The sequence below is a fragment of the Protopterus annectens genome, chromosome 9.part0 (genome assembly GCF_019279795.1).
Source record: "Protopterus annectens isolate FY-2018-M chromosome 9.part0, PAN1.0, whole genome shotgun sequence".
NCBI classification, from domain to species: domain Eukaryota; kingdom Metazoa; phylum Chordata; order Ceratodontiformes; family Protopteridae; genus Protopterus; species Protopterus annectens.
The window spans coordinates 73,074,770-73,102,368 of record NC_056743.1 but is presented as its reverse complement, the minus strand read 5'-3'; the positions used below and the strand labels follow the sequence as shown (position 1 = coordinate 73,102,368).

The 27,599-nt window shown below is 39.3% G+C and overlaps 1 protein-coding gene across 3 annotated transcripts in view; it reads left to right on the top strand.

The window, feature by feature from the left end:
* Window positions 1-26,168, top strand: part of SLC35C1 (solute carrier family 35 member C1) — a 37,082-nt gene extending 10,914 nt beyond the window's left edge. For all 3 annotated transcript variants that reach the window (XM_044082572.1, XM_044082573.1, XM_044082575.1), the window contains exon 3: window positions 25,324-26,168. In XM_044082572.1, the coding sequence (XP_043938507.1) occupies window positions 25,324-25,871 (548 nt within the window). In that variant the 3' untranslated portion in view covers window positions 25,872-26,168. The remainder of the gene's footprint in view (window positions 1-25,323) is intronic.
* The last annotated feature ends 1,431 nt before the right edge of the window (window positions 26,169-27,599 follow it).

Here is a 27,599-nt window from a genome sequence, read left to right as displayed (position 1 = left end):
TATTTTTACTTTGATAATTTTTAATTTCATTTACACATTCATTTTCTCTTATTCTAATCTTCTCCCATACTTTTTTGTACTCTCATTGAAATTCTCACAAATAGTCACTCCTCCTTTATCCACTTTAATACGCTATACAAGTTTAAAGAAACAAAACTGGATTTAGTAACCCCAATCACCCTTCATCTTCACACATATAGAGCACACACCTTTTCACTAGCCTTAATCTTGAGCCCCATATGAAAATAATTGGACAGTTTTCTTTTCATAATTTACTGGAATCATATAAACATTTGACATATATGCTTTTTTCCCCATTAATACCCAATTCATCAGATAAACTTTTTTCCTAAATGCTAATGTATACGTTCTCCACTAAGATATGTTTTTCTTTCTTTTATCAAACCTTCCTATTGTATCATCACAACTATCATTGTTTTGAAATTTTATTCCAAGCAGACACTTCATTCATTGAAAACACACACCATATTTTCACCACATTATCCAAACCCTTTCTTTTATCTTTATTCAAGGTCAGTCCCATTTCCTTCAAACATCCATTCAGACAACCCAACATGTCCTTTATGCATATTTTGTTCTTAAAAACTACACTGTATTGTCTGAGTATGTTTAAACTACTGGAATCACCACCACCTTTTTAAATAGGGGAGGACCTAGGATAAAGCCCTGAGGGACACCTTTAGTAACTGGTTGAAACGTTAAGTAGGTTTGTTGCCATTTAATAGCTTGTTGCCTTCCATATAGGTAACTAAGGAATCACAATAAGTATTGTGAAAGTCCTATTGAGAGTTGAATGAGCAGTTGCTGGTGTGAGTCAGTATCAAATGCCTTTGACAAGTCTAAGAACATGGTGGACACAAGCCAGACCATTGTTTCTATGTTGGCTTATTATATTATTAAAATGTAGTAGAGCAGTAGTGGTGCTCTGCTGGGGCCTAAAGCCATGTTGTGTTACTGATAACTGGTGATTTGAGTTTAGGTATTGCAAAAGCTGCATATGGATGCATTTCTTTAAAAATTTGGAGAGGGAGAGAGAATTGCTATCGGTCTGTAGTTATTAAACTCTAAATGTGTCGCCTTTGTGCAGCGGTATGATGTAGGATTTTTTTCCCCAGTGATGGGATGTATCTTTCCGCAATGGACTTTAGTATGGACACTGGGAAGGCTATGATTTCTGTGGCCATTTTTAGGTAGTCTAATGGTAATCCGTCTACAGCTGCAAAGTAGTTTAAGGAGCAACTTCATTATGAGTGAGGTAGGTACTAGACTACAAGTGAAGAGCTGTGGATGGTTTTGGTTGGACGGGGATGAGGGGGTAGATATATTAGTGTCTAAGAAAGATAGTATTGATTGTAGGAATTAAACTGGATGAGAATAGAGTCTGTCATATTGTCTGTTTTTGGAGAGGGAGTGGTGATCTTGCCAGGGTGGAGTAATTTGTCTATGTGATGACCAAAAATGGCTTGGGTTGTTTTTGTAGGTTGGTATAGTATGTTTGCTTATCCTGTTTTGGCATGGAGTTTTGCAAGGTTTCTAAGATGTCTAAATTGCTGGAAGGCATTTTGAGTTCTGTTTATACCAATTTTTCCATGCTTTATTCCTTTTAATCATGGGTTTGTTTTTTTCTTTTGTCAGCCATGGTGCATGGTTGGACTTTACTCTTTTTTTTATTACATATTGGTGCTAGATTATTTAAGGTCTGTAAGAATATGTTATTAAAGTGTTCTTCAGCAGTATCTAATAGCATTTTTCCAAGTACATTCCAGTTATATTGTTTAGTGTCTCGTTGAAATTATCTTTGCTGAAACTGGTTGTAGTTTGTATTTGATTATGGATAATATGTTTATCTAGGTTATGGTGAGTTGTAATGGCATATGTTGTTATATAGTCATTAATGCTGAGAGGCCGCTTACTTTTGTCAGTTTGTCGGATTTGTTTGTAAGAATCCAGTCTAATGTTGTCTCTCTGTGAAGTTTTGTTGATTCTAGTAGTTGTGGTTATTAATTGTCTGAAGTTGTACAAGTTTATGGATTTAGTGGGGCTAGTGGAATTTGAGTTGCCATTCCATTTTTAAGTCTCCCAGGTATTCCATTTTCATGGTTATTTTTGGGATATCCAATACAGGATACTTTCAGCAGTATCTGTTATTGTTCCCTAGTGGTATATACATTTCTGTTAAACATAGTTTTCCTATTATTGATTTTTTAGAAGTGTTATTAGAAGTTCATTATTGTTAAATTTGGGTATTTCCCATGGAAGTAAGGTGATTGGTTAGGGAATTTTTATAGATGATTGCTATACCACCTACATGCTTGTTTTGTCTGTCATACCAGAGTATACTGTATCCTGGGGTTGATCCCATTGTCTTTTATTTTATTAACCAGGTTTTAATAGCTATGACTACATCAGGAGTATGTGTGGCAAGATGGCCATGCATGTCATGGATTTTGTTTGCACTTCTTGAGGTCATGGATTTTATTGCACATAATTCTTAGGTTCATATTTAGTAAGGTGAGTTTGGATACTGTTTTTTGTAGAGATGTATTAGGTGACTGGTTTATTTTGGGGATGGAAATTATGAGTAATGGGACCTGGATTGGGGTGAATATCTCTGCTATTTTTTTTAATTAATATTTTACAGAGGGAAGAGTGTGGACAGTTATATTTTGGTCTTAGTTTATTTTATTGTAAATTTGGACACTTAGTTTTGAGATATTTATAGCTAAATTAAATCAGATCTGGTTTGTTTGTAGACCTATGGTGTTATGGAGAAAGACAGGCTGGGTAGATGTTGATATTCTTTGTGAGGATTGTTTGAAGTCCTAAGTATTTGAAGGAGGTGGATTTGATAATTGGTGGTGAAGGCTAATAGAGTGAGGAGGAATAATAAAATAATCTGAGTTAGAAGCATCTTATTTAACTTGGGGTTATCCTTTATGTAAGTTAGGATTAGCAAATGTTTGGAGAGTACTGGGTTAGTTGTAGAGAGTCTTGGGTGGTAAACTAGAGTGGGTGATAGTACCTAATGTCATTTGTTTTTCTTTCGGAGGGAAGTGATGGTATTTGTTTGAGGAATGTGTGGGTGATGCTGTGGAAGTATAACTGTAGAGTGTGAGGGGGTGGGTGGGAATTGGTGGTTGGGTAGGGGAATGGAGTGAACCCAGGTGTAGTAAGGGCAAATTAAGTGGAATGAAAACTTGGCAAAGAGATGAGGAAAAAATCCGTGACTGAACGTAAACAGCCACAGATCTGCTGAGAGTGGGGTAAGTAAAAGGAATGATGCAGTTTAAAAGGTCTCTGTGCTAGTAGATAAGTCTTACTTTTGTTGTTGTAGGACACAGTTTTAGTAGGATAGTTAGTCCAATATCACCTTAACCTGATTAATGGTGATAACTGTAACAAATTGCACATGACTGAAGAACTTTGTAATGTAAAGAGGTTTCTGTGGACTTTGAAATGCAAAGGCCAAAGGCTACCCCAACCCCCACAGATCACCAAAACCATGAGAAAAAGTAAGCAAGAATGCAAGAGTGCAGCTGTGGAAAGATACTGGCTCGGAACTAAAAGTGTTTACACAGGAAGAGAAATAAACTTAAGCAAGGGAGACAGTGGATTGCTAAAAACAATAGAGTGAGCACATTAAAGGAGAGTGTGCCAGTGGGACTGCTGTGGTCTAAGAAAATGGAGCTATTATAGTGAACAAAGTTCTTTGTTTTAGGCTGCCACAATATTTATATTTTACATAAAAATATGCCTACAGACTGGTGTTCACAAAATAAAAACACACCAATAAGACATTTGAGTGCACTGAGTCAGTGTTGACTGTGCACAAATACTAGCTCAGATCTAAAAGTGGTTTAATAACTGTCTCTGGTAAGGAGAAAAAAGAAAGGAAGGGGAAGACCAAGGGTGCCTTCCTTGAAAGCATGCAGTTCCAGTAAAGAAAAACACAAAGACATATAAGTAATGGGAATAACAAGTCTAGAAAAAATGAAGAAAATATAATAGAGAGAAATAGTTTGAGTAAGAGCAGTATGAGTAAATGTCCGTGTATGTTAGGAAGTAGAGAGTAAAAGCTAAACAGCAGAATGTCTGTGAAGGGAAGGTTTACAGGCTGTAAGGCTGTTGGTTACAAACTAGGAAACAGAGGCACTTATCTTCAGGCTAGTCACTATGCAGGCTAAAATGCACGCAGAAGACTGGATGTTCCTCGCACATACTTAAAGCACATGGGCGGTGGTGGTACACAGTTTGTCCTAAATTAATGGTGAGTGGCTTGACTGGACTTGGACTGCATATTAGATGAGCCTGATATACATATACATATACATATATATATATATATATATATATAATATATATATATATATATATATATATATAATATATATGTTTTAGGGATGTTTCTAGTGAACCTGTTGAAAAACAAAAGAATGTATTCAAGGTTCAGTAGAAATCCAATTAAGTTACTATGGGATGGAAATATAAATAAATTTATATATATATATATATATATATATATATATATATATATATACAGAATACTGCTAGCAGTAAATGCACCAAACTTGTGGTTTCTTAATAAATACAGAAATTAATTTATGCAATACAGTTGCTGTGATGGGCCAGTTGCTTACCACCTTAATCAACACATTCTCAGAAGGAAACAAACAGTACTATTTTGTTAACACCCTTACAACTTATGGACACATCTTTCAAAAAGAAAGATTATTTTGATATGCTGACCTACACACTGTCCTAATTCTATTACCAACTCCATACTTCTCCATAACATCCCAAAAGCATGATGTCCTACTGTATCAAATGCCTTGCTGATATCACCTACCATAAGTTTCACATTCTCCCTTTTACTTGTATCATGCTTCACAATTTTCCTCTGTATTATTCTCATAGGTTTTATAACCTGTGTTTTGTGTGATGGGGCTACAATTTTTATTTCATTCTCATATTTGTTCCATATACATTTTAATGTCCTACTACAGAACGCTTCGTAAACAAACACCTTCTTCAACAGTTCATTCAGTACATTTACAAAATACTGTTTTTGCCTGCCCTTTCATTTCTTAGACATTCCATACCCTGTCCCATCTGGGCCTGATACTGAGTCAGTGTTTACTTTCTTAAGTATTTCATCCAATTCACTAATAATAATTTATTTTTCAAATTCTTCCTTTAGCTCGTTTTGGATTTTTCTTCCTACTTTCCATTTTCTCTTATTTTCCTTCTTTTTACTCTCGTACACATTTTCCACATGCTATACTACAGTAGTAATAATTTTTCTCTTGTGTTTTTACATCTCCTTTTAAATTTTTAATTTTCCTCATTATACTAATATTCTCTCTTACCATTTTACACAAATGTGCAGATACCACCTCCCTTTTCCCTAGTAAATAATATCTGTCTAAATAGTAATGTCTTTTTTTTTAATATATATTTCTTGTTTTCCAAATTATAATAATCTCTTGCAGTACGTAAATTCTCTAACACACCTCTATAAATGTTGCTGTACTTCACTTTCTGTTCCTTTCTTACTTTATCCTGACACTCAGACCGGTTTTGATAGAAGTCCTTTATGGTTATATGATCCTTCCATAACTGCAGTACTTCGCTCCATTATCATATCATAATGTCTCATTTATTCTTTTTATTCCCCTTCCTATTTTAATGTAGTCCCTTTCTTATAGAGTCATAGGTAATTACTAGGCTAGCTGTACTTTGGGCTATTTTAGGCCTAGCCAATTTCCCTTTCTGTGTTTGAAATAACCTGTCCCATTTTGGTTATCAATTGCATTTACCCAGCCCAGGATCAATAATTATATATTGCCCCTAATGACAAATGGAATCATACCATAGATAATTTGAAGGGACCCATGCATGCCTCTGTCCATTAGTAGTGCAGGGGTCATTCCTAGGGTAAATTTTCTGTTTCCCATCCATAGGTCTAAATTGCAGTTGAAAATGGACAGGGATAAACTTTGTTTTTGTGGATGAGTAGTCTGTTCCAGACCAGCAGTATCCACTGCAAGATGCACCTGTCCCTCCAAATCATTCTATTGATGTTGCAGAAGAGGTTTAGATCTCTAGACTGGGTGTTTATGATGCCATTTGACTTGTTAATGTGCAGTAAATCCATCAGTAATGGGTTGGAGGACGCCTTATATGCTCGACACAGGTCACCTCTTAGCAGTCTGTAGGATACTGAGTATAGTGCAAGGCTTTGAGTCTGTCCATGTAAGACATGTTTCTTAGGCCCTGTGTTCTTTTAGTAAGATATGTCTGTGGTTGTTTCAGTTGCATGCATTTATACAGACATGCCAAAAGGGGCATTATATTCAATTACTGGAATAATGAGGGCTGAGTAAAGGGGTACAATGGCATCCCTAGATCCAGATACATCCCTTTGTTTATAAGCTGGGCTATATCGAAGGACTTCTTCACAACAATGAGCACATGTTGGTCAAAAGTTAGGTTATGTTCACAAAGCCCAAACAACTGGGTCAAGTCTTACAAGTATATTGTCAATGTGCTGGTTACATGGGGTGGATGACTTCCAAAAGGATACAATAATGCCTTTTTGTTGGCATTTAGTTTCAGTCCATGATTTTGGTACCGGTTATTTATTTGGGACAAACCTTCCTGCAGGATGGCTAAGTTGTATGGGGATTCAATAACTGTCAACTGCAAACTTAGACAGCCTGCCCCTTTCATCTGCACACTTAAGTCAGCTAGAGCCCTTTGTTATTGGCTTTTCTTCAGAAAAATTCCATTGCCTCCATCCATATTGCTAAATGGACTGAAAAACCTGTCACAACTGTATCACCATCTGCTACCCCCAAGCTTTCAGATAATACAAAATACTCAATTTAAAATCAAAGTTCCCCCTTCTATAAGTCCATTGACTTTTGTTTCACACAGCTAATTTTACCATATTTTATCACATATATTACTGTATCTTCTTTTTTTTTTTGCATTGTTCCCTTTTTACGTCTTCCCTGTAAATCACAATTAAACTCTCCTGCAATTATAATTTTCATGCTAATCACATCTATTTAATGAAATAATTTGTCTTTCTTTGCTAGTTATATATGCATATAATGCTATAGTTCTATAAACATGTTCTCTCCACCTCACATCCACAACAGTTCACCTTCCCATCCTTACCAACAGTATTTCTAGTATTTTCACTTTTTTTTTACACAACACAACCACTCCAGAACAGCTTGCACTTTGCAAGTTCCATGTTGCATTTCCACCCTACAATTTTTGTTTACATATCACATTTAGCACACCATTCCAGTATCTCTGTCCTTCTTACAGTGTTATAAATACTGTTCACATTTACTGAAAGTATTCTAAAAGTATTGCTTTTCCATCTTTTTAAGCTTAGGGGAAATATTTTGGACATTTTATTTTCTTATATTTACTCCCCCCTTCCCCTGCCATTGAATATTTTTCTTGGGTTCATGTACAAATAATCCATGTTCCTTGGATCAGATTTTCCATCGGCTAGAACTTTTTATATATATATATATATATATATATATATATATATATATATATATATATATATATATATATATATATATATATAAAATATATACACTCTGGTGTCAGTCCTTTCTCCTGACCCCTATCATCTCCCCTCCATATTTTTTCTTCTACTTTTCTTCTTCCCTTAGTTCACCCTCTCCCCCAGCCCCTTGCTGTCCTTCCTTGTGTGTGTTTTCTTCCCTTCCCCTTCTTTTTTCATTATGTATTGTTTGCTCTTTAAAATCCGTCCAAAATTGTCCTTTTTTTAGCGCAACCTGCATCCAGGCACACACCTTCTTGCTGTATGCCCTTTCTCCCCACACTGGTTACAGTGTACCTTGTCACACTCATTAATTAGATAAAAAAGGCCCCACAAAAGAAACATGATGTAGACTTGTCCACTTGCAAAAAAGAAGTTTAAATGAGAAGAGTGATGTTCGGGATTCACTCTTCTCCTGGATTTTCAGTCATCTTTTTTTGGGTTTGCATTCATCTTTTTGAGCGTGAGCATGGCTGTAGGGAGCCCAACAAATCACACTTCTTCATTTGACATGCACAGAATTCACACAGCACAACATTCAATGCGTTTCACATACAAGGATAAAAAAATCCAAAATTCTTTCTCAGTCTTTTTTCTGTTCTTTTCAAGATAACGAATGAATTTTACCCCAAAACAGAAGCAAATATGGAGTGGAGGACGCCGACTCCATCGTAAAGTTTCAGTATTTTTATTTATTGGAACATAAAAAGGAGAAGCCATATAATTTATACATTCCTTCCCTACCTGCTACACTTTAATGTTGGACTAATAACAATCCCGTTTAATTAGTAGACAGAAGGATCATTCAGAGCCTAGTAAAACCTCCCCCAGTCTTTTACATATGGTAGATTATGCTGTAAACATTTAAATAAATATTTTTTCATTTCATTTTCTTCTAATTTAGAAGCATACCTCTCAACTTCTTAGTAAAAAAAAAAATCTGAACAAAGCCTAGCAGCATTGCTCATAAACTTAGAAAGTTGCTGGAATAATACATTTTATGTTAACATGCATTTTTTTCTGAAAGATATACATTCTGAAACTCAAACGTGTGATTTGCTAGGAAACTACAAATTTTATGAGGAACAGGAAAAAAAAATGAGGCAAAAATGTGTGCAGTTGAGAGGTATACCTGGAAGCAGGCATGCATTGTAGACCGCTATCCAACATAGGACAAGCACCTGGGAGTGTTGCTCTTAAGGATAGAGCTTCAGTAAAAGTACTGAAACTTCCAGGAAGAAAGAGGTCATTGTCTCTCTCTACTCTTTCCTCATTAGACCAAATATAATGCCGCATTTGGCGTGTACCTCACTAGACACCTGCAACAGCTAGAGAGGCCACAGAAGTACATTACGAAGAGGATCATAGGCATTAAACACATGTCCTACATGGACAGACTCAAAAGACTCCAGCTATTCCTTCATATCGCCTACTTGGAGACGATTTCTGCTTAACTTACAAAGCCATGTCTGACCCAGCTCTGTTAGAAATGCTGCAACCAAAGAAATCCCAATCCCTTCGCACCACATGCTCCAGAGACCTCAACCTCATTACCACAATCAACGGAACATGCTGGAGGGACAGGTTCCTCACCCAGAGACTGCCCATGCTCTGGAATAGACTTCCCATACATGTCAGGGTGCACACCTCGCTGACCCTCTTCAGGAGAAGTCTAGATGAGTGGATGGGTAATAGAAAGTTCACCCTGGGGATCACTCCAGTGGCTGTACTTGATAGAGGCACTGGTAACTAACGTTGGGCGGCACGATGCTGAGGCACTTCTATGGGCTAAGCTTGTAAAGGCTCCAAGGCCATTAGCCTAGTACACACCTATGAACGTATGAACTTTACAGCTTACCATGAGCCGTGCTTGTTTTGCTTCTGTTTGTGATGCAAGTCAGATTGCACCCAATATAGTTGTTTGACTGGGTAACCCATTTACATAGGTAACAACATTTTATCTACATAGGTTTCTTCAAGGTGTTTTGTAGGCTACCTGACATAAAATTTATGAACAATTTGAGGTAGGTTATTGCTTGGTAGCTGCTATACCACACTGCAGGCAAAACAAGGCAGGGAGGACCACACTAAATGGAGTTTGCTAAGGTGAATGAATGGTTGGTTACTGGTGGTGCCACTGTGGTCAGTGATGGGAACGGGGACTGGTCCTTTTTAATGTCTGTATAGAGATGCTGCAGGAGTTGAGCCTTTTTGTTAATGACTCCAAACTGTGTATGACAAAGCTGATGCTTCACAACATTAGAAAGGATGAAAATGGATTTTGCAGGACTTGGATGGTGGTCTAAAACATGTCAGTTTAAATTCAGTAAAAAAAAAACTACTAATGAATGTATTTGGGTAGTAATAACCCACAAAAAGAGCATAGAGCTGGAGAAGAAACAGCAATGCCATCAGAAATAGAAAGGGGTATGGGTTGGATTAGTGTTTCATGTAATCTGAAAGTAGGCCAGGAGACGGACAGAGTTACTAAAAAAGATTTCATATGTATTGGTGACAGGTGTATGTATCAGCAATACAAAAAAATGTTAAGGATAGTAGATAATGTGGGAGAAGTTTATCTATTAGTAGTATGCATAGCTCTGCAAGCCTCTCTTTAATCATAATATAGACTGGGTAAGGCAACCAAAATAATGCATAGCTTTCACCAGAAGCAAAAGGGTGCTAAAGCTTTATAGGTGCAGATGTTAAGAAAAATAATGAAGTGGTGATAAATGGTGATATGAGAGAAGCTATTAAATGCATCAGAGCATCTACACCATGCAAATAAGTATAGTTTTTGAGATATTTGAGAACACAGGGATACAGTTTAAAGAATGAATGTGGAAGTATAAAGACAGATGTGAGGCACACTGTTTTAGGGAAATGATAGCAGATGACTGGAGCACTGTTTCTGAGTAGGTGGTAGCATCAGAAGCCATGACTGCATTTAGGAATGTGTGGGGCATAAGGCAGTTATGCAGTATGGAAGAAAAAGCCTTTACTGTTAAGAAGGACCTAGAGCTTGTACAGAAGATGGGGCATTAGGAAATCTAGGTGGAGTATTAAGTGGTCCTTTTGTTGGAATCAGAGTTTCTAGATGCACAGTCTAGAAGCAGGGAAGCTTGTCATAGCTGTCTGAGAAATAGTTTAGTCCTTAGGTCTGTCCCCAGAAGTAAAGAACATCTTTTGCTAGGATCTCGCTGAAAATAGAAAGCGTAGTTGTGTGAGTTACTTGTTGAAATAATTTGCTCAGGAGAAAAACATGTTTAGCTCTTTGGATCTCTTCCAGCAATTTTACTGTAAATCTGACTTTATTTTGGATTATAGAGTTATTTTTCTTGTCATAGGTCTGTAGGTTAATGCTAGGCCATTTATCCAGAGGAACATTTGCAGCCTAGCCACAAAATCCCAAATTATGAATAACCAGATGTGAAGATAGGTGAAGGCTGCCAGCCTAGCCAGATATAATTCTGTCATTTGTAAATGTTAATGTAAGCCACAGACTTGTTCTCTTAATTGTGAAAAGACTGCATTGGATATTGAACTGCAAAAATGTAACAACAGTGCACTCTGCTGCAAGAAAACTAAGTCAGGCATTTTATGACTGTCTTTGATGTCAAAATTCAGAGCCGATATGTCTGGATGAAGAAATTCTGGCTATTGTCTTGAGACCAGAATTAATTGCTAGAATTTGCATTTATAAGTTATTTTATTGTTCTGGCTTCCTGACCAGCTGCAAGATCAAGGGCTATTAACCTCTGAGAATCTGTTAGCCTGGGAACCAGAAATAATTGATTTAATCTGAAATGACTGCAAACTGGGCGCCGCAGTTGAAAACACATCCGACAAAGATATCCTTCAGAAGGGTCTCACAGAAACGGATAACTGGTGCCAGAGCCATGGCCTAAAGTTAAATGCCAAGAAATGCATAGTCATACCCTTCGGGAAAAATAAGGTCACCCCTAGCTACCATATAGGAGGCAATCCCCTGATCACAGAAGAGGTTATCAGGGACCTGGGAACCCAGGTGGACAGTAGCCTTTCATTCGACACCCATATTGCTAAAGTAGTTAGGAAGACCTTCTACATTGCCCACCTTATCATGAAGGGATTCACATCTAGATCAAGGGAAGTCATAGTCTCCCTATACTCATCACTCATCAGACCAATGATCGAGTACAATGCCCCATTCGGAATGTATCTGACCCGACACTTGCAGCAGCTGGAGAGGCCACAAAAGTTCCTCACCAAAAGGATAAAGGGTCTCAAAAATCTGTCTTATGCTGCCCGACTGAAAGAACTCCAGTTATATTCAGTTGCTTACCGCTTGCTCAGAGGTGACCTATGCCTGACATACAAGGCCATGTCAAACCCAGATTTGATGAACATGCTTCATCTCAAAAAATCTAGATCCCTCAGAGCCACAAGGGCGGGAGACTTAAACCTTGACACGGTTATTAATAGGACGTGCTGGAGGGATAGATTCATCACCCAGAGACTCCCTATGCTGTGGAACAAAATCCCGGTCTATGTGAGGCAGAGCACCTCGCTGGCCTTGTTCAAGAGGAATCTTGACCAATGGATGGGGGATCGCAGATACACCCCAGGGGTTACCTCAGTGTCACTGCTAGACAGAGGCACAGCAAAATAATGGGAATAGTTTCTCCAAACTAAAGGGGTGGCGTAAGCCACAAAACTATGGGCTAGGCTTATAAATGCCCTCGGGCAGATAGCCAAGTATGAACCTATGAATCAGTGGTACTGTGTTACCAATTTAAGGACAGAAGGAATGAGAGCATTAGAGCATTTGACTTGAGAACATATAACTCACCAGATCTCTGCCTGTGTCTGTATGTAAGTAAGATTTTAGAACTGTGTTTTCTCTTACTCTGATCTTCCTAATTCACTATTTCTAAGTATTTTTTTTGTGTTCATGTCAGAACCTTTTTACGGTATGATTTTAAGTATTTCTCTGTGATCTCTGAACTCTTGCCTAGCACTGTGTAGTAAGAAGTATTGTCTTGTTTTTTTATTATTATTAAATATTTGTAAACCTTTCAACTGTGGCTGTTTTGCGTACAGATAATTTAAGCTCCGAGTACATTGCATGTATATAGTGATACTGTACCAAGTCACTCCAAATAAGTCTTGACTGGTTGCACTTACCATTTGGATAATAATATTGCACAGTAATAATTGGACACCCTTCATAAAGGACTTTGAGTAGCTGATACATATTAGTTAGGTGGTGGCAGTGATTTCTACCGTATAGTCTGGGTAAAAAGGGCACAGCTGGAGAACCTGTGCCAGCCTTCCCTAGGAGTGTCTGTGTGGTTGTATAAACTCTTACCTCAAAGTGTGTGTGTGTCAGCTACTTGGGGAGGGACATGAAGCACTGGTTGGAGAGAGAGCGTGCTGGAGTTTTTAGCTTTCCCACTAGGCTGAGATCTGAACCCTATAGCTGTGCCAGTGGGGAGTCTTATTGGGGACCTGGAGAGAAAGGGAGCAACCAGCCCCAGACTGACTGATCTCTGTGTGCTCTTAAGGGAAATTGTACTTTACTGTGTGTGTATTTATTATCTTTTCTCTGTGTGGACCCCCCTCACTGGTGTTAGTGGTGAGGATTGAGGCTTCTTGATTGCTGGGCCAGTGCACGGGCGTCCCATATTGTTTGGCAGTGATGGTATATCCACACCACATATTGATTGGTTGGCAAATACTAATTGGTTTGTAGTGGTGTGGGTAGAGTGAATTCCTGTAGCTTGTGTGCAGCGATCACTGAAGGTGTTTTGTACTCTAAATCAGCCACACAGTGAATACTCAGAGTTCAGATCACAATTGTTTTATTTCTTTTGTTAGCTTAATTAGTCAGGGAGAACAGGCAGCATGTCAGCAGAGGAGAATGGAACGCTGACAAGGAGCCAGCTGGCTGAGATGTGCCAGGCTATGGGACTGGTGCATGGAAACCTGACAAAGGCAGACATTATTGCAGCTTTGGTCATAGCTGCATCAGAAAACAGCATCCAGGAGGATGGATCAGACTGGCAGTGGAGATGTAGCACACTCAGAGAATGGACAGCCAAACCTTTCTGCGGATGACTTAAAAATCCATCTGGAGCTAAAGAGACTTGAGTTGGAGGCCAGGTGTTTGGAAATAGAAGCAGCTGAGAGACTGAGGTGTCTAGAGAGTGAGGACAATGAGAAACTATGATGGTTGCAGGCTGAGGAGACTGAGAAACTGCTACGCCTGGAAGCTGAGGAAAAGAAGAGGCAGAGGCAGCATGAGAAGGAGATCCTGACTCTTCGCCAGAGTCATGGAGGTAATGGGGAAGGGAGTAACTGGACCCCAGAAGCACAAAAGGTCAGTAAAGTTCTTCCGCAGTTTAAAGAGGGGGATAATTTTGATAGTTTCAGTCATATGTTTGAGAGGGTATGTAAACAGTATGATGTTGACCAAAGGCTCTAGGTACGGTTCCTGACCCCCTTACTCCATGGTAAAGCTGTAACTATGTTTCTAAAATGTCTGACGTTGACTGTTTTAATTACACTTTTAAGAATTGCTTTAAGCTAACCCTAAAACGTATAGGAAAAAGTTTCATGAGCATAGACACAAGGAAGTTGAAAGTGTGTGTGAATATGTTGCTGAACTGAGCACTTATTTTCATAGGTGGGTGAGTGGATGTTAGGTCACCACTTTTAAAGGGCTGGCAGACCTTTTGGTGAGAGAACAAGCCCTTAGCACTTTGCCTGAGGACATGAGGATCTGGTTAGCTACTTCAGATGAGTTGGGGAAGAAGGGAGACCTTATACCTAGCAAGCAGGGCATCCCTGCACAGGAATGGGACCCCTAGTACTGCTCATGGGTCTAAAGGAACCGATGGTGGGCAGCACAGACTGCCCCAGCAGAATCTGCCAGTAGCAGGGGAAGCCACTAGTCCAGGTACACATCCAGGACCTAGGGTTAAATGTTTCAAATGCAACCAATGGAGTCATGTGGCATACAGATGTCCACGGAAGCAAGGTGGGGAACAATAGGTGAGAGAGCCAGTAAGTGGGAAAGACAAAATGCTAATAGTAGGTTGTCTTGAGACAACAGGGGTACCAAACTACCATCCTGCAGATGTCCTGATAGGGAAGGATTTGGATGAGGCATTACCATGTGTTTATGCAGCTGCACACAGTCAGGCTAGAAGACAAGCATGTGGGTCTGGTAGCCTGGGGGAGACCCAGACAGACTGCATACTTGCAGCCAGGACTGGTGAGGTGGTTACTTCAGGGAGGGAGCTACTCTGTAGCAGTGAGACTGAAGGTGAGCCACAGCTGCTTGTGGGTACTGATGTTCCCTTGGACAAAGTGACTGCAAAGGTAGAGGTGAGTAGTAGTACCCAGGCTGACAGTGAGGCACCACTGTCAGAGGATAACAGACTTCTTGTGGAAGGGGAGTTGGGAAGGGTTACAAAAAGAGTTGAGCAGGCTCAGCTCTCAGACCCTACATTGCAAGGCCTGAGGTAGGTAGCTAGTAAGGCACCTGATTCTCAAGGGAAGGGGGAATCTGTGTACTGGGACAAAGGGTTACTGTATAGAGAGTGGACCCCTGAGGGAGGGCTAGAAGGTGAGAGGGTACAGCAGTTGATAGTGCCTAGAGCCTGCCATCTGGTCCCTCTAGCCATAGCCCATGATATTCCCTTTGCAGGTCATATGGGCATAAAATGTACAAAGAGGCATATTATGCAGAACTTCTGTTGGCCTGGAATTTTCAGAGATGTAACAGGGTACTGCAGGACCTGTGAGCATTGCTAAAAAGTAGGCAAGGCCGGAGACAAGGTAAAATCTCCTTGGATGCCTTTGCCTGTGATTGAAGAGCCATTTCAGAGGGTAGCAATATATATTGTGGGGCCTCTGAGTACCTCAAGGTCCACAGGGAAAAAGTACATCCTAGTGGTAGTGGATTACGCTACCGATACCCTGAAGCAGTGGCTCTGTCCTCCATTGAGGCAGAAAAGGTGACAAATGCTTTGTTAGATTTTCAGCAGGGTAGGTTTCCCAAAAGAAATACTGACTGACAGAGGTGTCAATTTCATGTCAGACCTGCTGGCTTGCCTGTGGAAGTCCTGTGGGGTGAAGCACCTGAAGACCACCTCCTACCATCCCCAGACTAATGGTCTTGTTGAGAGGCTAAACTCTACAATCATGTCCATGCTATGGGCATTTGCAGACCATTTTAAGAGGAGTGGGACACATTTTCCCCATCTGTTGTTTGCTTACAGAGGTACCCCAGGAATCCACAGGTTTTTCACACTTTGAGTTGCTGCATGGGCATAGGGTAAGGGGCACTCTAGATTTAATTTGTGATGAGTGGGAAGGTGAGTGTGAACCTCACGGAGGAGTCTGTTGTGGCATATGTCCTAAACCTCAGGACAAGGCTCAGGGAACACATGGGCTTGACCCAGGAGAACCTGACAGTAGCCCAACAACAGGAACAGGTATGGTATGACAGGAATGCTCGAGCTAGAGAGTACGCTGTGGGGCAGCAGGTAATGGTTTTTATTCCTGTCAGACACAACAAGCTGCAAGCAGCTTGGAAGGGACTCTACAAGGTGGTAAGAAAGGTAAGTGATAACTACATGGTGGAATTCTAGTCATGAGGCAGGGGCAGAAATTGTACCATGTTAACCCGATGAAACCTTACCATGATAGGGAGCCCCTTGTGCTGAGCATTTGCAGTGGATTGCAGGAGGAGTCTGAGGGAGATCTGGTGACTGATCTCCTCAGTGAGGCTCGGACTGACACCTCAGTGTCCCAGCAGCTCTTACCAAGGTTCGAGAAATCTGAGCAGTGTTACATGAGTTTGGGGACATGTTCACTGGGAAACCAGGATGCACCCACCTAGTGCAGCACCAGGTGAATACAGGACCCCAAAGGCCTATTAGGCAGGCCCCTTATAGGGTGCCTGAGAGAGTCAAACAGACTCTGAGGGAGGAGATACAGGAAATGTTGGAACTAGGGGTAATTCAAGAGTCCAACAGTCCCTTGGCCTCCCTAGTGGTGATGGTGCCAAGAAGGATGGCAGCACCCGGTTCTTTGTGGATTACAGGAAATTAGTCACACAGTGTCAGATGCTTACCCCATGCCTAGGACAGATGAGGCTCTAGAGCAGCTGGGTGGGGTTGAGTATCCTACAACCATTGATCTTACCAACGGTTACTGGCAGGTGCCCTTGACTCCCAGTGCTAGAGAGATGTTAGCCTTTGTGACTCCTTTTAGCTTGTATGAGTTCATAAAGATGCTCTTTGGGATGAAAAATGCCTCCGCAACTTTCTAGAGGCTGGTAGATCATATCCGAGCAGGAGGTTTGCCCTTGCTTACCTAGATGATATTGCCATCTACAGCTATTCCTGGCAACAGCACCTTCATCATGTCAGGGAGGTGCTGGGCAAACTACAGAGGACATGTTTGACCATTAAGCTGAGCAAATGTCAGGTGGGTATGGCAGAGGTCTCCTACCTGGGACATAGTGGGGAGTGGTAAGATCAGGCCAGAACCTGCCAAAGTAGAAGCGATTTAGGCATGGCCTGCACCTGTTACCAAAAAGCAGGTGAGGGCATTCTTAGGGACAGCAGAGTACTACAGAAAGTTCATCCCCAGTTATAGTACCATAGCTAGCTGCTCTCCTCAAAGACCTGACAAGGAAGAGCAGGCCAGATAAGGTAGTGTGGACCACAGCATGTGAGAGAGCATTCCAGAAGCTTAAAGAAACTTTGGGAGGACCCCCTGTGTTAGCCAGTCCAGATTACAGCGTGAACCAATTTGCCTGTATGTAGTACATCATTGACTTGTTCAAAGCAGACCAACAAGTTCAGGAGGCAAGATCTGCCTTTAACTAGCCCAAACAAACTTTGATCCAGGGCTTATAGACTGCCTATAGCCGTGTTGATAACCTCCATAATGATATGTTTTTTTTCAGTTTACAGATATGGCTGGTGAAGCTTATATCTCTGTACTTTTCCAGGATCAGTAGTAGGTTCTCCCCTTTAGGAGTCCGAGGACTACAGCAAGTTGTCTGCATCTTTTGTATGAATTCAGTTGAAAGGCTTTGACTTAAATAGGCTTAGTAACAATATCTACAAGAAGTGTTCTGGTACTTACAAGAGGGCAACCACCCCACACATTATCAGGATCTATGGAGCAAGTGGTTTTGGCCTTGGAGAGAGAGCACTCAGGACTTTGTCAGAAGGGATTGGGGGTTGACTTGGGAATGCTTAATTTCTTCTGGAAAATTGGGGGTAAGGAGGAGTGTAAAGTTTTAGTTAAACTTGTCAGGCATAATGTCGGCTATGTCCTCAGATGAAGATTGTGTTGTATATTAGCTCCCTGCAATGCTGTACATTACTTCTAAGGTTTCTGACATAGCTGAGGATGGCTTTGTGGTGTCCTAAGCATGGGTGTCAATGTTCGGTTCATACTTACTTTCTGGCCCATTTGATTTTGTTTCTGAGTTCTTCAGTGATCTTTTGAGTTCATCTGTAAATGACTGGGTATTAAGTTTATTCCTACAAGCTAAGAGTTTTTTCCTCTTACTGTATAGTTGGTTTATACTAGAGTTCCACCATTGACATTTATTCCTGAACATGGCATTATATTTGTGTCTTGTGGGGACTGATATCTTGGTGCATTCTTGAGGTGGGCATAGAAGTTATTTGTAACTGTGGCAGCATGTGTAGTGGAGTCTTACAGTATTTGGTTACTGTCAGTTGCAACAAGAGAAAACCAAAATATGGCTTAGGGTAACACTGTTTTTATATAATGCAGTCACCATTACTGGAAGAGCAGCAGCCTGCAACCTTTGTAACTATCCTACAGGGTGGTCATTCAGCAGCTGAAATGATATCCCTGAACAGAAGCCCCAGATTAATGCATACTGCTACAAGTGTATCTGGCGTGAAGATATGTTGTTAATGGTCAGTTCCTGTCACACCTCTGCTTTCTGGTATTTGTCAAATACTTTGAAGTCAATAGGCATCCCTTTGGTGTAGTCCTGTGTATCTCACTAGCAGCCTAGCTTTTGTAAAGGGCATGCTACTGTCTTGTCAACACTGATCTTTATTCAGAGCATCAGTTTTCTTCCACACACAGAGTTTGCTGGTATTACTTAATTGTTTGCATTGAATCTTGGGTTCTTCCTTAAGAAACCGTGCTGTATGTGTCTTGCATATTTTTTGTTAATTTGTTTCTTTATTACCATCATTTTTGTTTTAACATTTGAAGAACTAGGACAGTGTGTTTATGTGCTTCTCCAAGGAAAAATTGGAGTACTTCAGGGCTTAGCTTTAATCCCCTTGATGTCAGGCCACCTGCTCGTTTGTTGATTAGGTCTGGTGTGTACTGACAACCTGATAAGTGTCCTAGGTTCTGTGTCAGTAAGAAATGTGTCCTACTGTAAACAGTCTGTGAGCTGTTAATACGCTACTTCTTGTGATACAGGGTTTGATTCGCTCAGTTTTCATTTGCCTACTTTGTGACTTTCAGAAAGCCATTTAACCAAACAATTTGGGCTATGTATCTCCCTTGTCTTATGGACTGCATGTCTGGTAACTACATAAGAACTTTGAACTGTCCTAAGCCCTGAATATCCCTTAAGTTATTGGCTGCTAAATAACAAATTAATGTTTTCTTCAGATTAACAGTGTATTTGTTGTTCAGATGTTAGTTATATTTGTATTCCCTTGAATGGGGATAGGTGTCGCATCATTTGTCTAAGTTAGTGCCTTGTCCGACCCTACTGTAGTGTTCCACAGATACATTGTGTTGTCTTTAAATCCATTGGCATGGCTCTAGTTACTTCACACACTGTTTTCTCCTTACCAAAATATGCCAGGAAGGCCTTAATTCAAGGTACCTGCAGACTACAGATATGCATGGTGATGGCCTCTGTACATAGTTGCTGCTTGGTATAGCCAAGTACATGCCCCTAGCACTTGTATTGCTGCAGTGACACTCATATTCCAGCAGGTGTCACTAACATAGCAAATTAGACTGACTTCTCAACAGTCCCAGATGAGCTCTGAGGCTCCCCTCTCACACTGGCTGCTTCACTCCTGAAGCACATACTGAAATTGGGTTGATTGGGTCACATATGGTGGCCTTATCCCTTGCACCACTTTTTTTTTTTTTTTTATGTTTCCTGACGTGTATTAAAAAACATTACTGGCTATCACAGTTATCAGTATCTTATCTCATTAAATCTTACACGTGGAGGAAAGTAATCCTGAATGCTGCAGGTCCTGGTTCTTATCCTGGTTATAAGTTACAGATAAAATCTTGAGATGATTCATCTTGAAATACTTTTACCTAGACGATTGGTACAAGTAAATAAACTGCTTGCAACAGGGAAGTGGATTACTCCTGTTTCAGCCACAGAAAACCTGCTGCCATAATTTTAGTAAATACAGAGGAGTTATGTTGCTAGAAGGCTAAAACTAAAAGCATGAATGTTTTGGCTCTTGTCTTACATTAAATACATTAAATAAATAGCAGTTATGTGCCTTCAGACATTAATATCGTGCTTTTCAGATTTGTCCTTAAATAACAAATTTGATGTCTCTTTTTAAGCCAGGCAAGTTTCCTGTTAGATCGTTGTTTAGCTTTTAGGGATGCAGTAATATTAGACTAACGTTTTGCACGTGAAATAAATTATTCTGAACAACGTCTGTCACTTGGTTATTTCCTGTCAAGCTTTTAAGAACACATCCTACAGTCTTCCACTTGAAGTTCAGAGCTCCAAAGTCAAAGCTCAAGTGTTGCTTTCTTTTCGGGCACTTCTTCTATGTAGTGTACTGCAACATTGCCTGTATTTCAGTCTATTAACTTTTAATTTTCAGCTAGTTAAAAGTGATCCCTTTGCAGGTGTTTTAATATGCTTTTAACATTTTTGTATGCAAAGGATAAATACCGCTGTGTGTTGTGTGCACAGATGTAAAATGTCAGCCTTAGTTTCTGCCCTTTACATGACTGTGTGTAACTGCAAATAACATTGGAGAGGAAAGCAACTAATACCCTCTAAACCCAGTCCTTTAGAAGGGTTTCGTATCAGTGTTATACTGCAATGTTGGGAAGTAAATTTTCTCTGAGCTTTTGCTTTGCTTATGATGAGAATCGCCTCCATGGAGAGGCCCTAGTCAGTTTTATGGGCACCACAGACAGGTATGTATTTATGTATATATATGAAATACAGAATTTAAGATATTTCTGTCATGAGCTGTTTAAATTATGGAGGACAGAGCAATGAATTCATCCATTTGGTTATAAATCTGTGTTGAAAAAATATCTAAGGCCACAATCTTATTTGAAAAAGGTGTCAGTGCCCTAATTTATCGAGCTAATACCGTGTGTGCCTGTAATCATGTAATGCTGCCAGATGGCTGGTTTGCCCATTCTGCAGTGCAGTGCAGTGCTTCCACCTGACTCTCTCCAGTTCCATCCCACCAGGAAAAGTTTAATTGCATGAATAAAATGACCCCAAGCTGAGTGTTGCATATATGCACAGTTTTTTTTTTTTTTTTATAGGAATTACTATTTTTGGCGACAGTTTTCAAAATGTTCTGATTATTAAGCGTTTAAAGAAGTAGTTGCTGTAGAGGTGATGTCAGGGAAGCATTTTCCCAATCTTTCTACTCGCTGCATACCTAAGAAGGTGGTATGAAAGTGATAATGGGCTGTCACACTGTTCTAGTTATGACTTTCCTTGCCACAATGGGTGCCTGTTGCAAACAAGTAGGACTTGTTGATAGGCATAGTAAATAATCTGTTTGTCTGTCCACCATTTAAAATGCTGTTAAGAGTGGTGAGAGGAAACCAATGGTACATTATGTGGTTAAAGGTAAATTTGGCAGCCTGGGAAACGTTTAATGCTGAGCATTACTGTGACCCTGTACTTTGGTCCTACCAGTTTACTGTAGGTGGATCACTTCATAGTACATGTAGCAGTTTGGTGAGTATTGTTAATGTTTGTGATGTCTAGGTAAGGGACTGTTTTTGTTTTTTTTTGTGCACTTGCACAGGCAGCCTGTTGCTTCAGCATCAGGTAGCACTGGGGAGCAAGTAGTTACTCTTCAGCACTGGGAGTTTTTTTCCCAGCTTTTAGCATGCATATACCCATTTACAGGCTTAGGTCAATGTAAGCCTTGCTGACTGTACAGTGAATACCCTTGCTGACTAAGTAGTGTTGCACATACCTCTCAAGTGTTCAGTTTTTTGCCTCATACATTTTTTTTGTGGTTTTGTGGCAAATCACTGAGGATTGAAGTCACTAAATAATAAGCATTTGAGATTCATACTCCACACCCTTCAGAAAATGCATTCTGACACAAATCCTTTTATTCTACCAACTTTCTAATTTTGTAAGAGAAATGTTTAAAATATGTCCCTGTCTTTGAGCCTTTGACCCCCCCCCATTATTTTAGACGTTGTCCAGATTTCTTGAGCTAAGAGGTTGAGAGAGATGGTCGTGCAGAAGTTTTCTTGATGTGCCTTCTAGTAGGGGCATCTTATGTTCCTTGGCTGCTGGACTGCAGGCCCTCCATTTTTGTTAATGTTTTGTCATGCTATAAGTATGCATCATGGCATAAGTTTGTGCCACGATGCATCTTACTTTAGTCCATTCTAGTTTAGTTGGGCCATTTTTGTTAATAAATAGCTTTGTAAACTTTGAATTGACACCACAGCCCAAATAAATTTGTTTTTCTCCATGATGTCATCTTAGTTATCTTCCTTAGACTTTAATGGGTATGTCTCTGAACCTGCGCTGCATGCATCAATTAAAGTCTGTGGACATACCGCTTGTTTTCCAAGTTGATATCTCTGAGATTGAAGATTAATATTTCTGTTCAGTGGCATCTGTATGGGGAAACTACATTTTATGGGGTTACCTTTTCAGGTGAAAAGGAGAATGAAAGTATTCACAAATCAGGTGAAAATGGGGATCGGCACTTTTTTACACCACATATGGTGCTGCCAAAGGTATGTCACTCGGTTCTAAGAAAACACTTTAAAATGTACTCTTACTTAGTTAATTTAAATCATGCCCTGCAGCAGTTTTTGTCCGCAAGTTGCTGTGAGAAAATCAGGTGAACTTTTTAATTGCAGGTGATACTGTGTTTGTGTACTCCTCTGACTGCTGTAAAAATAAATAACGAATTGGGCTGGTTTTAACAGCCTAGGCTAAATGTTTAGTTCAACAATGTGAATTAGACAATTACAAATTGACAGCCTCCTGCTGTTTTAATGCCCTCAAAATCACATTTCTGGGGAGACCAGTTGGACTACCAGAAGAGTCAGCTCACCTAAAGGAAGTTTTAGTATGTTCTGTTTGCATGAGCAAACAGAATACTCAAGTTTGCAGAGTCTCTGCCACTGGACTCTATTTTTGAACAGACATAAATGCAATTTATTGCAGTGTAGCTAGTTAAAAAAAATAATATATATTCCACATCCCAGAATGATCCAGATGGAGAAAAAGATACCATGGCGGATTTACCACAGACAATTCTACAGCTTTCACTATTTATTGCACTGTGTGTGGGTCTAAAGCATTTATGTAATTAACAAATCAACACTAAATCCAAAAATCTTTCAGAGAAACGTTGTTAATGAGTTATTCCTTTTGACCATTCAGATAGATATATACTGTTGTCTGTTAATATGAAGCATTTCTTTCAAAACGTTATGAGAAAACGTGCAGTTTGTTTTCCATCACAATACAGTTAACAAATGTTACAGATAAGGACATCCCTTTGTGTTTAACTACATATATGTACTCATAATGGGAACAGCCAAGTCATTCTGTCATAGCAGTCTACCCAGGTTGTAGAAGATATGCCATGTTATGAAGGTTTATGTGACAAATATCAGTAATACAGAACATATTCATTTTTTTGGTAGCACTAATTACATTAAAAATAATTCTATCAATTTTAATAGACTGATTTCTGATTTTGCAGTGATCAGTTTTAAGTACTAATTGAATAAATGACTGCATGCTGAGTGGGTTCGGCCTTTATCCAACTTGTAGAGATTAGATTGTTCACATGCTTGTTAGTTTACTGACAAGTGCCAGTACAAATTTTCTGCTAGTACATGAATTGTTTTTGACTAAACCATGGCAAGTTTCATGCCAGTGCCTGAATGTGCTTATTTTGAGGATACTGCAGAATGACAACATATAGTCTAGTTTAAAAGTCTAAAACTGTTGAAAGTCTATGCATGTAAGTACGTGTGTTTGTTTATATGTTTGTATGTGTATACATAATTTCATGTACCTACAAACACATATATATGTAAGTATGTAAACAGTAATAGCCAGTGAAGTTGTTCAAAACACACATTAAACAACTTCTTCGAAGATTACATTCAACATTACATGAAGTAATTTGACTAAAATGATCACAAATGTAAAACATCAAATGATCTTATCTGAGATTACATTCGGCACTACCTGAAATAATCTGACTAAAGTGATCACAAATGTAAAACAATGTATTACATATATGATCACCAAAAAACAGCTTTTACCTGGAGTGCTTTGCCCCGTGCCCCGTACACCTTCTGGCGGGTTGATTATGTTTTATGTGCAGCAGTGCTGCTAAGATATGGTTTGAGGATCTTGCTGAGGTTTGATTTATTCATTCATATACAGATTCACCACTCTTATATGCTTGTGAATCCTTGAAGGCTAGTTTGGCAAAGAGAATACTTTATTATTGATAGTAAGCTGTTTGATGTTTGTCACTAAGTAGAAAGTGCTGGTACTGTAAGGCAGTTTGAAATCAAGGCTACAGCAGATTGTTGTTCTTAACATTTGTTTGCTAGGAAAGTCCAACTGGGACAGAGCCCGTTTTCAAGAGGAGGACCGGGGCGAAACACTTCAGAAGCATCTCTTTGGAATGTGGGAGGAAACCAGATTAGCAAGAGGAAACTCAATGCGAATGCAGGGAGGATATGCAGAATCCAAACAGGAGGCACCCCAGGCTAGAATCTAATAGGAGAACCTCTTGCTGTGAGGTGACAATGCTAACCGTTGCACCACTGTGCCGCAAAGTGGTTTAAGGCCCTACTACCTGCTTTGACCTTAACTTTGCAAATATCCAAAATAAAAGGGATGCCATCATTTTTGGGGCAGGGAGTACCCCTGAAATGTAGTCACTAATGCCACAGTACAAGTGCAGGAGGAGCAGTTAAGATCAGTTGCATTTGAGCCCAGTTTCTTTACTCGGGTTGTCAGTCTTATGTAGCTTGTAAGCATGCAAGTAATTTTTTAAATGGCTGTGACAAGCCACCAGTATGCTTCTGTGCTCGTACTAGCTCAATGCCATGTACCTAAAGTTTTTAATAGAAAAAGTTTATTTTTCCACATCACCTGAGTTTTACAGCAGGCCTATATTTTAGGCTTATGTTTGGATATGGCAAGCCTACTTAAATCAATTGTCTAAGTTCAGTGTTAAGGCTTTGTTCACTTCTTGAGTAAACTGTAATGAGGTGTTAAGGCTTTGTTCACTTCTACTTGTTTGCTATAGTACAAGAGGTGATGTCAACATTCTAGCATAACTTACATGTCTGGTATTTTCCAGAATGTGCTTATCTCTGTTCTGCTTTACTATTTTTGCAGCTGCTTTAATTCTGATTAGTTGAACCTATAACTTTATTTTCTTTTCTTGCAGGTGGCTTCTGGTTGGGAGTTGACCAAGAGGATGCCCATGGCAACTTGTCATGGATTGGCATTGCATTTGGTATCCTAGCCAGCTTGTGTGTGTCCCTTAATGCTATCTTCACAAAGAGAGTGCTTCCTGCAGTTGATGGCAGTATTTGGAGACTCACCTACTACAACAATATTAATGCTTGTGTCCTCTTCATCCCATTCATCATCATCTTGGGTGAACTTCGGACCATTTATAACTTTGATAAGCTGGGCAACTTGGACTTTTGGGGCATAATGATCCTCGGTGGGGTCTTTGGCTTTGCCATTGGTTATGTTACAGGCCTTCAGATCAAGTTTACCAGCCCTCTTACCCACAACGTTTCTGGAACAGCTAAGGCATGTGCACAGACAGTGTTGGCAGTGTCTTACTACAATGAAAAGAAGACTTTCTTGTGGTGGACGAGTAATGTGATGGTTTTGGGGGGGTCGTCTGCGTATACTTGGGTCAAAGCACAGGCAATGAAGAGTAACCATGAGATAAAGCAATCCAAAAGTGAATCTGGAGTTTAATGACTGAAAAAGTTTTTTCTTTTGTTTTTTTGTTTTTTTTTTGTTCTACAGAATACTATATTTCAGGGTTTATAATTTATATGTTAATGTTTTTAATATTCTCCAAAAATATATACTATTTCCATTTCCTGACATGAATGGGTGGCTGCTTTTACTTATTGCCCACTGAGGCTTATCTAGATTTATAAAGTGCACACTTTTGTCCATTTTGAAGTGTGTTTCTAGTCCCTGGTCCCACTCTGTAATATGTTTGTATTGGTACTCCCTGTGTATTTTATTAAAAGTACTGGATTTTGATTATCACAATATTTATATAAAATATTTAGCAGTGTATTCATCAGCTAATTATTATACCACATTTCATGTTTCTAGAGGAAAATAATAACAAACAGGAAGCTTCCATGTAAGAAACACTCAGAACGCTTGTAGGTGTACATTTATTTTGTACTTCATAGTAAGGCACAAGTCCACCAAAAATACTAACAAACAGGAAGCTTCCATGTAAGAAACACTCAGAACGCTTGTAGGTGTACATTTATTTTGTACTTCATAGTAAGGCACAAGTCCACCAAAAATACTAACAAACAGGAAGCTTCCATGTAAGAAACACTCAGAACGCTTGTAGGTGTACATTTATTTTGTACTTCATAGTAAGGCACAAGTCCACCAAAAATACTAATTTCAACTGGAAATAGTGTGTACACCACAAGCATCCATACAGATTTGTGTTGCACTGAGTAAAAAGGTATGCATTATACAGCTGCGTCCCCACACCCCTTGCTAATTAAATATACCAACTCCGAGATTGCACTACATTGCAGAAAAGGGTAAGGTTTCCTGCTCTGCGTTGTACCACAATCTCCATTCAAAATGTTCAAAGTTTCAAAACGTTGATCATATGATCAAAGCCGTATGACTTCTATTAATCTGATAGGGACCCGTGTGTATGTATATATATATATATATATATATATATATATATGAGAGAGAAATATAGATATAGATTATAGGTATAGATTTTATATATATATATATATATATATATATATGTATATATATATATATATATGTATATATATATATACACATACATATATGTGTGTGTGTCTATATATTAGATATAGATATATACACACACATATTTGTCTGGGTATTTGTGTGTGTGTGTGTATGTATATATATATATGTGTGTGTGTGTGTATATATGTACACATTTTTATATATATATATATGTGTGCGTGCATATTGTGAGTTTACGTCATAACACTGAAACTCGTAAGGTTGAACCCATTTAACTGGTAACAATACTGAAAAGTGTAGAGTTGTATAGAACTATGTAGAATGTGTGCAGTGGTGTCATTTCTTATCATAGGAGTTATTAGGGGTGCGAGTCTAGCACAGTATGTGTGAATTGCGAGGGTCAACATCATGTTGTACCCCCAGATCTGTAGATGTCCATATTTGTTCTTAAGCACTGATTCACTTTGTGTGTGGTGTTTTTTTTCTTTTCGCCACAGTTGTGTGATCATGGAGTTACTCTGTATAAGTAAGGGGGTGGGGGTTGCAGGGGTCTTGCTCCCCTACAAAAACATGTTTTAGGATATATTTCTTATGGAATATGTTTTTGACCTTACGGGTTTCAGTGTTATGGCATAGACCCATATATATATATATATATATATATATATATATATATATCTGTGTGTATCTATCTATATTATACTCTCT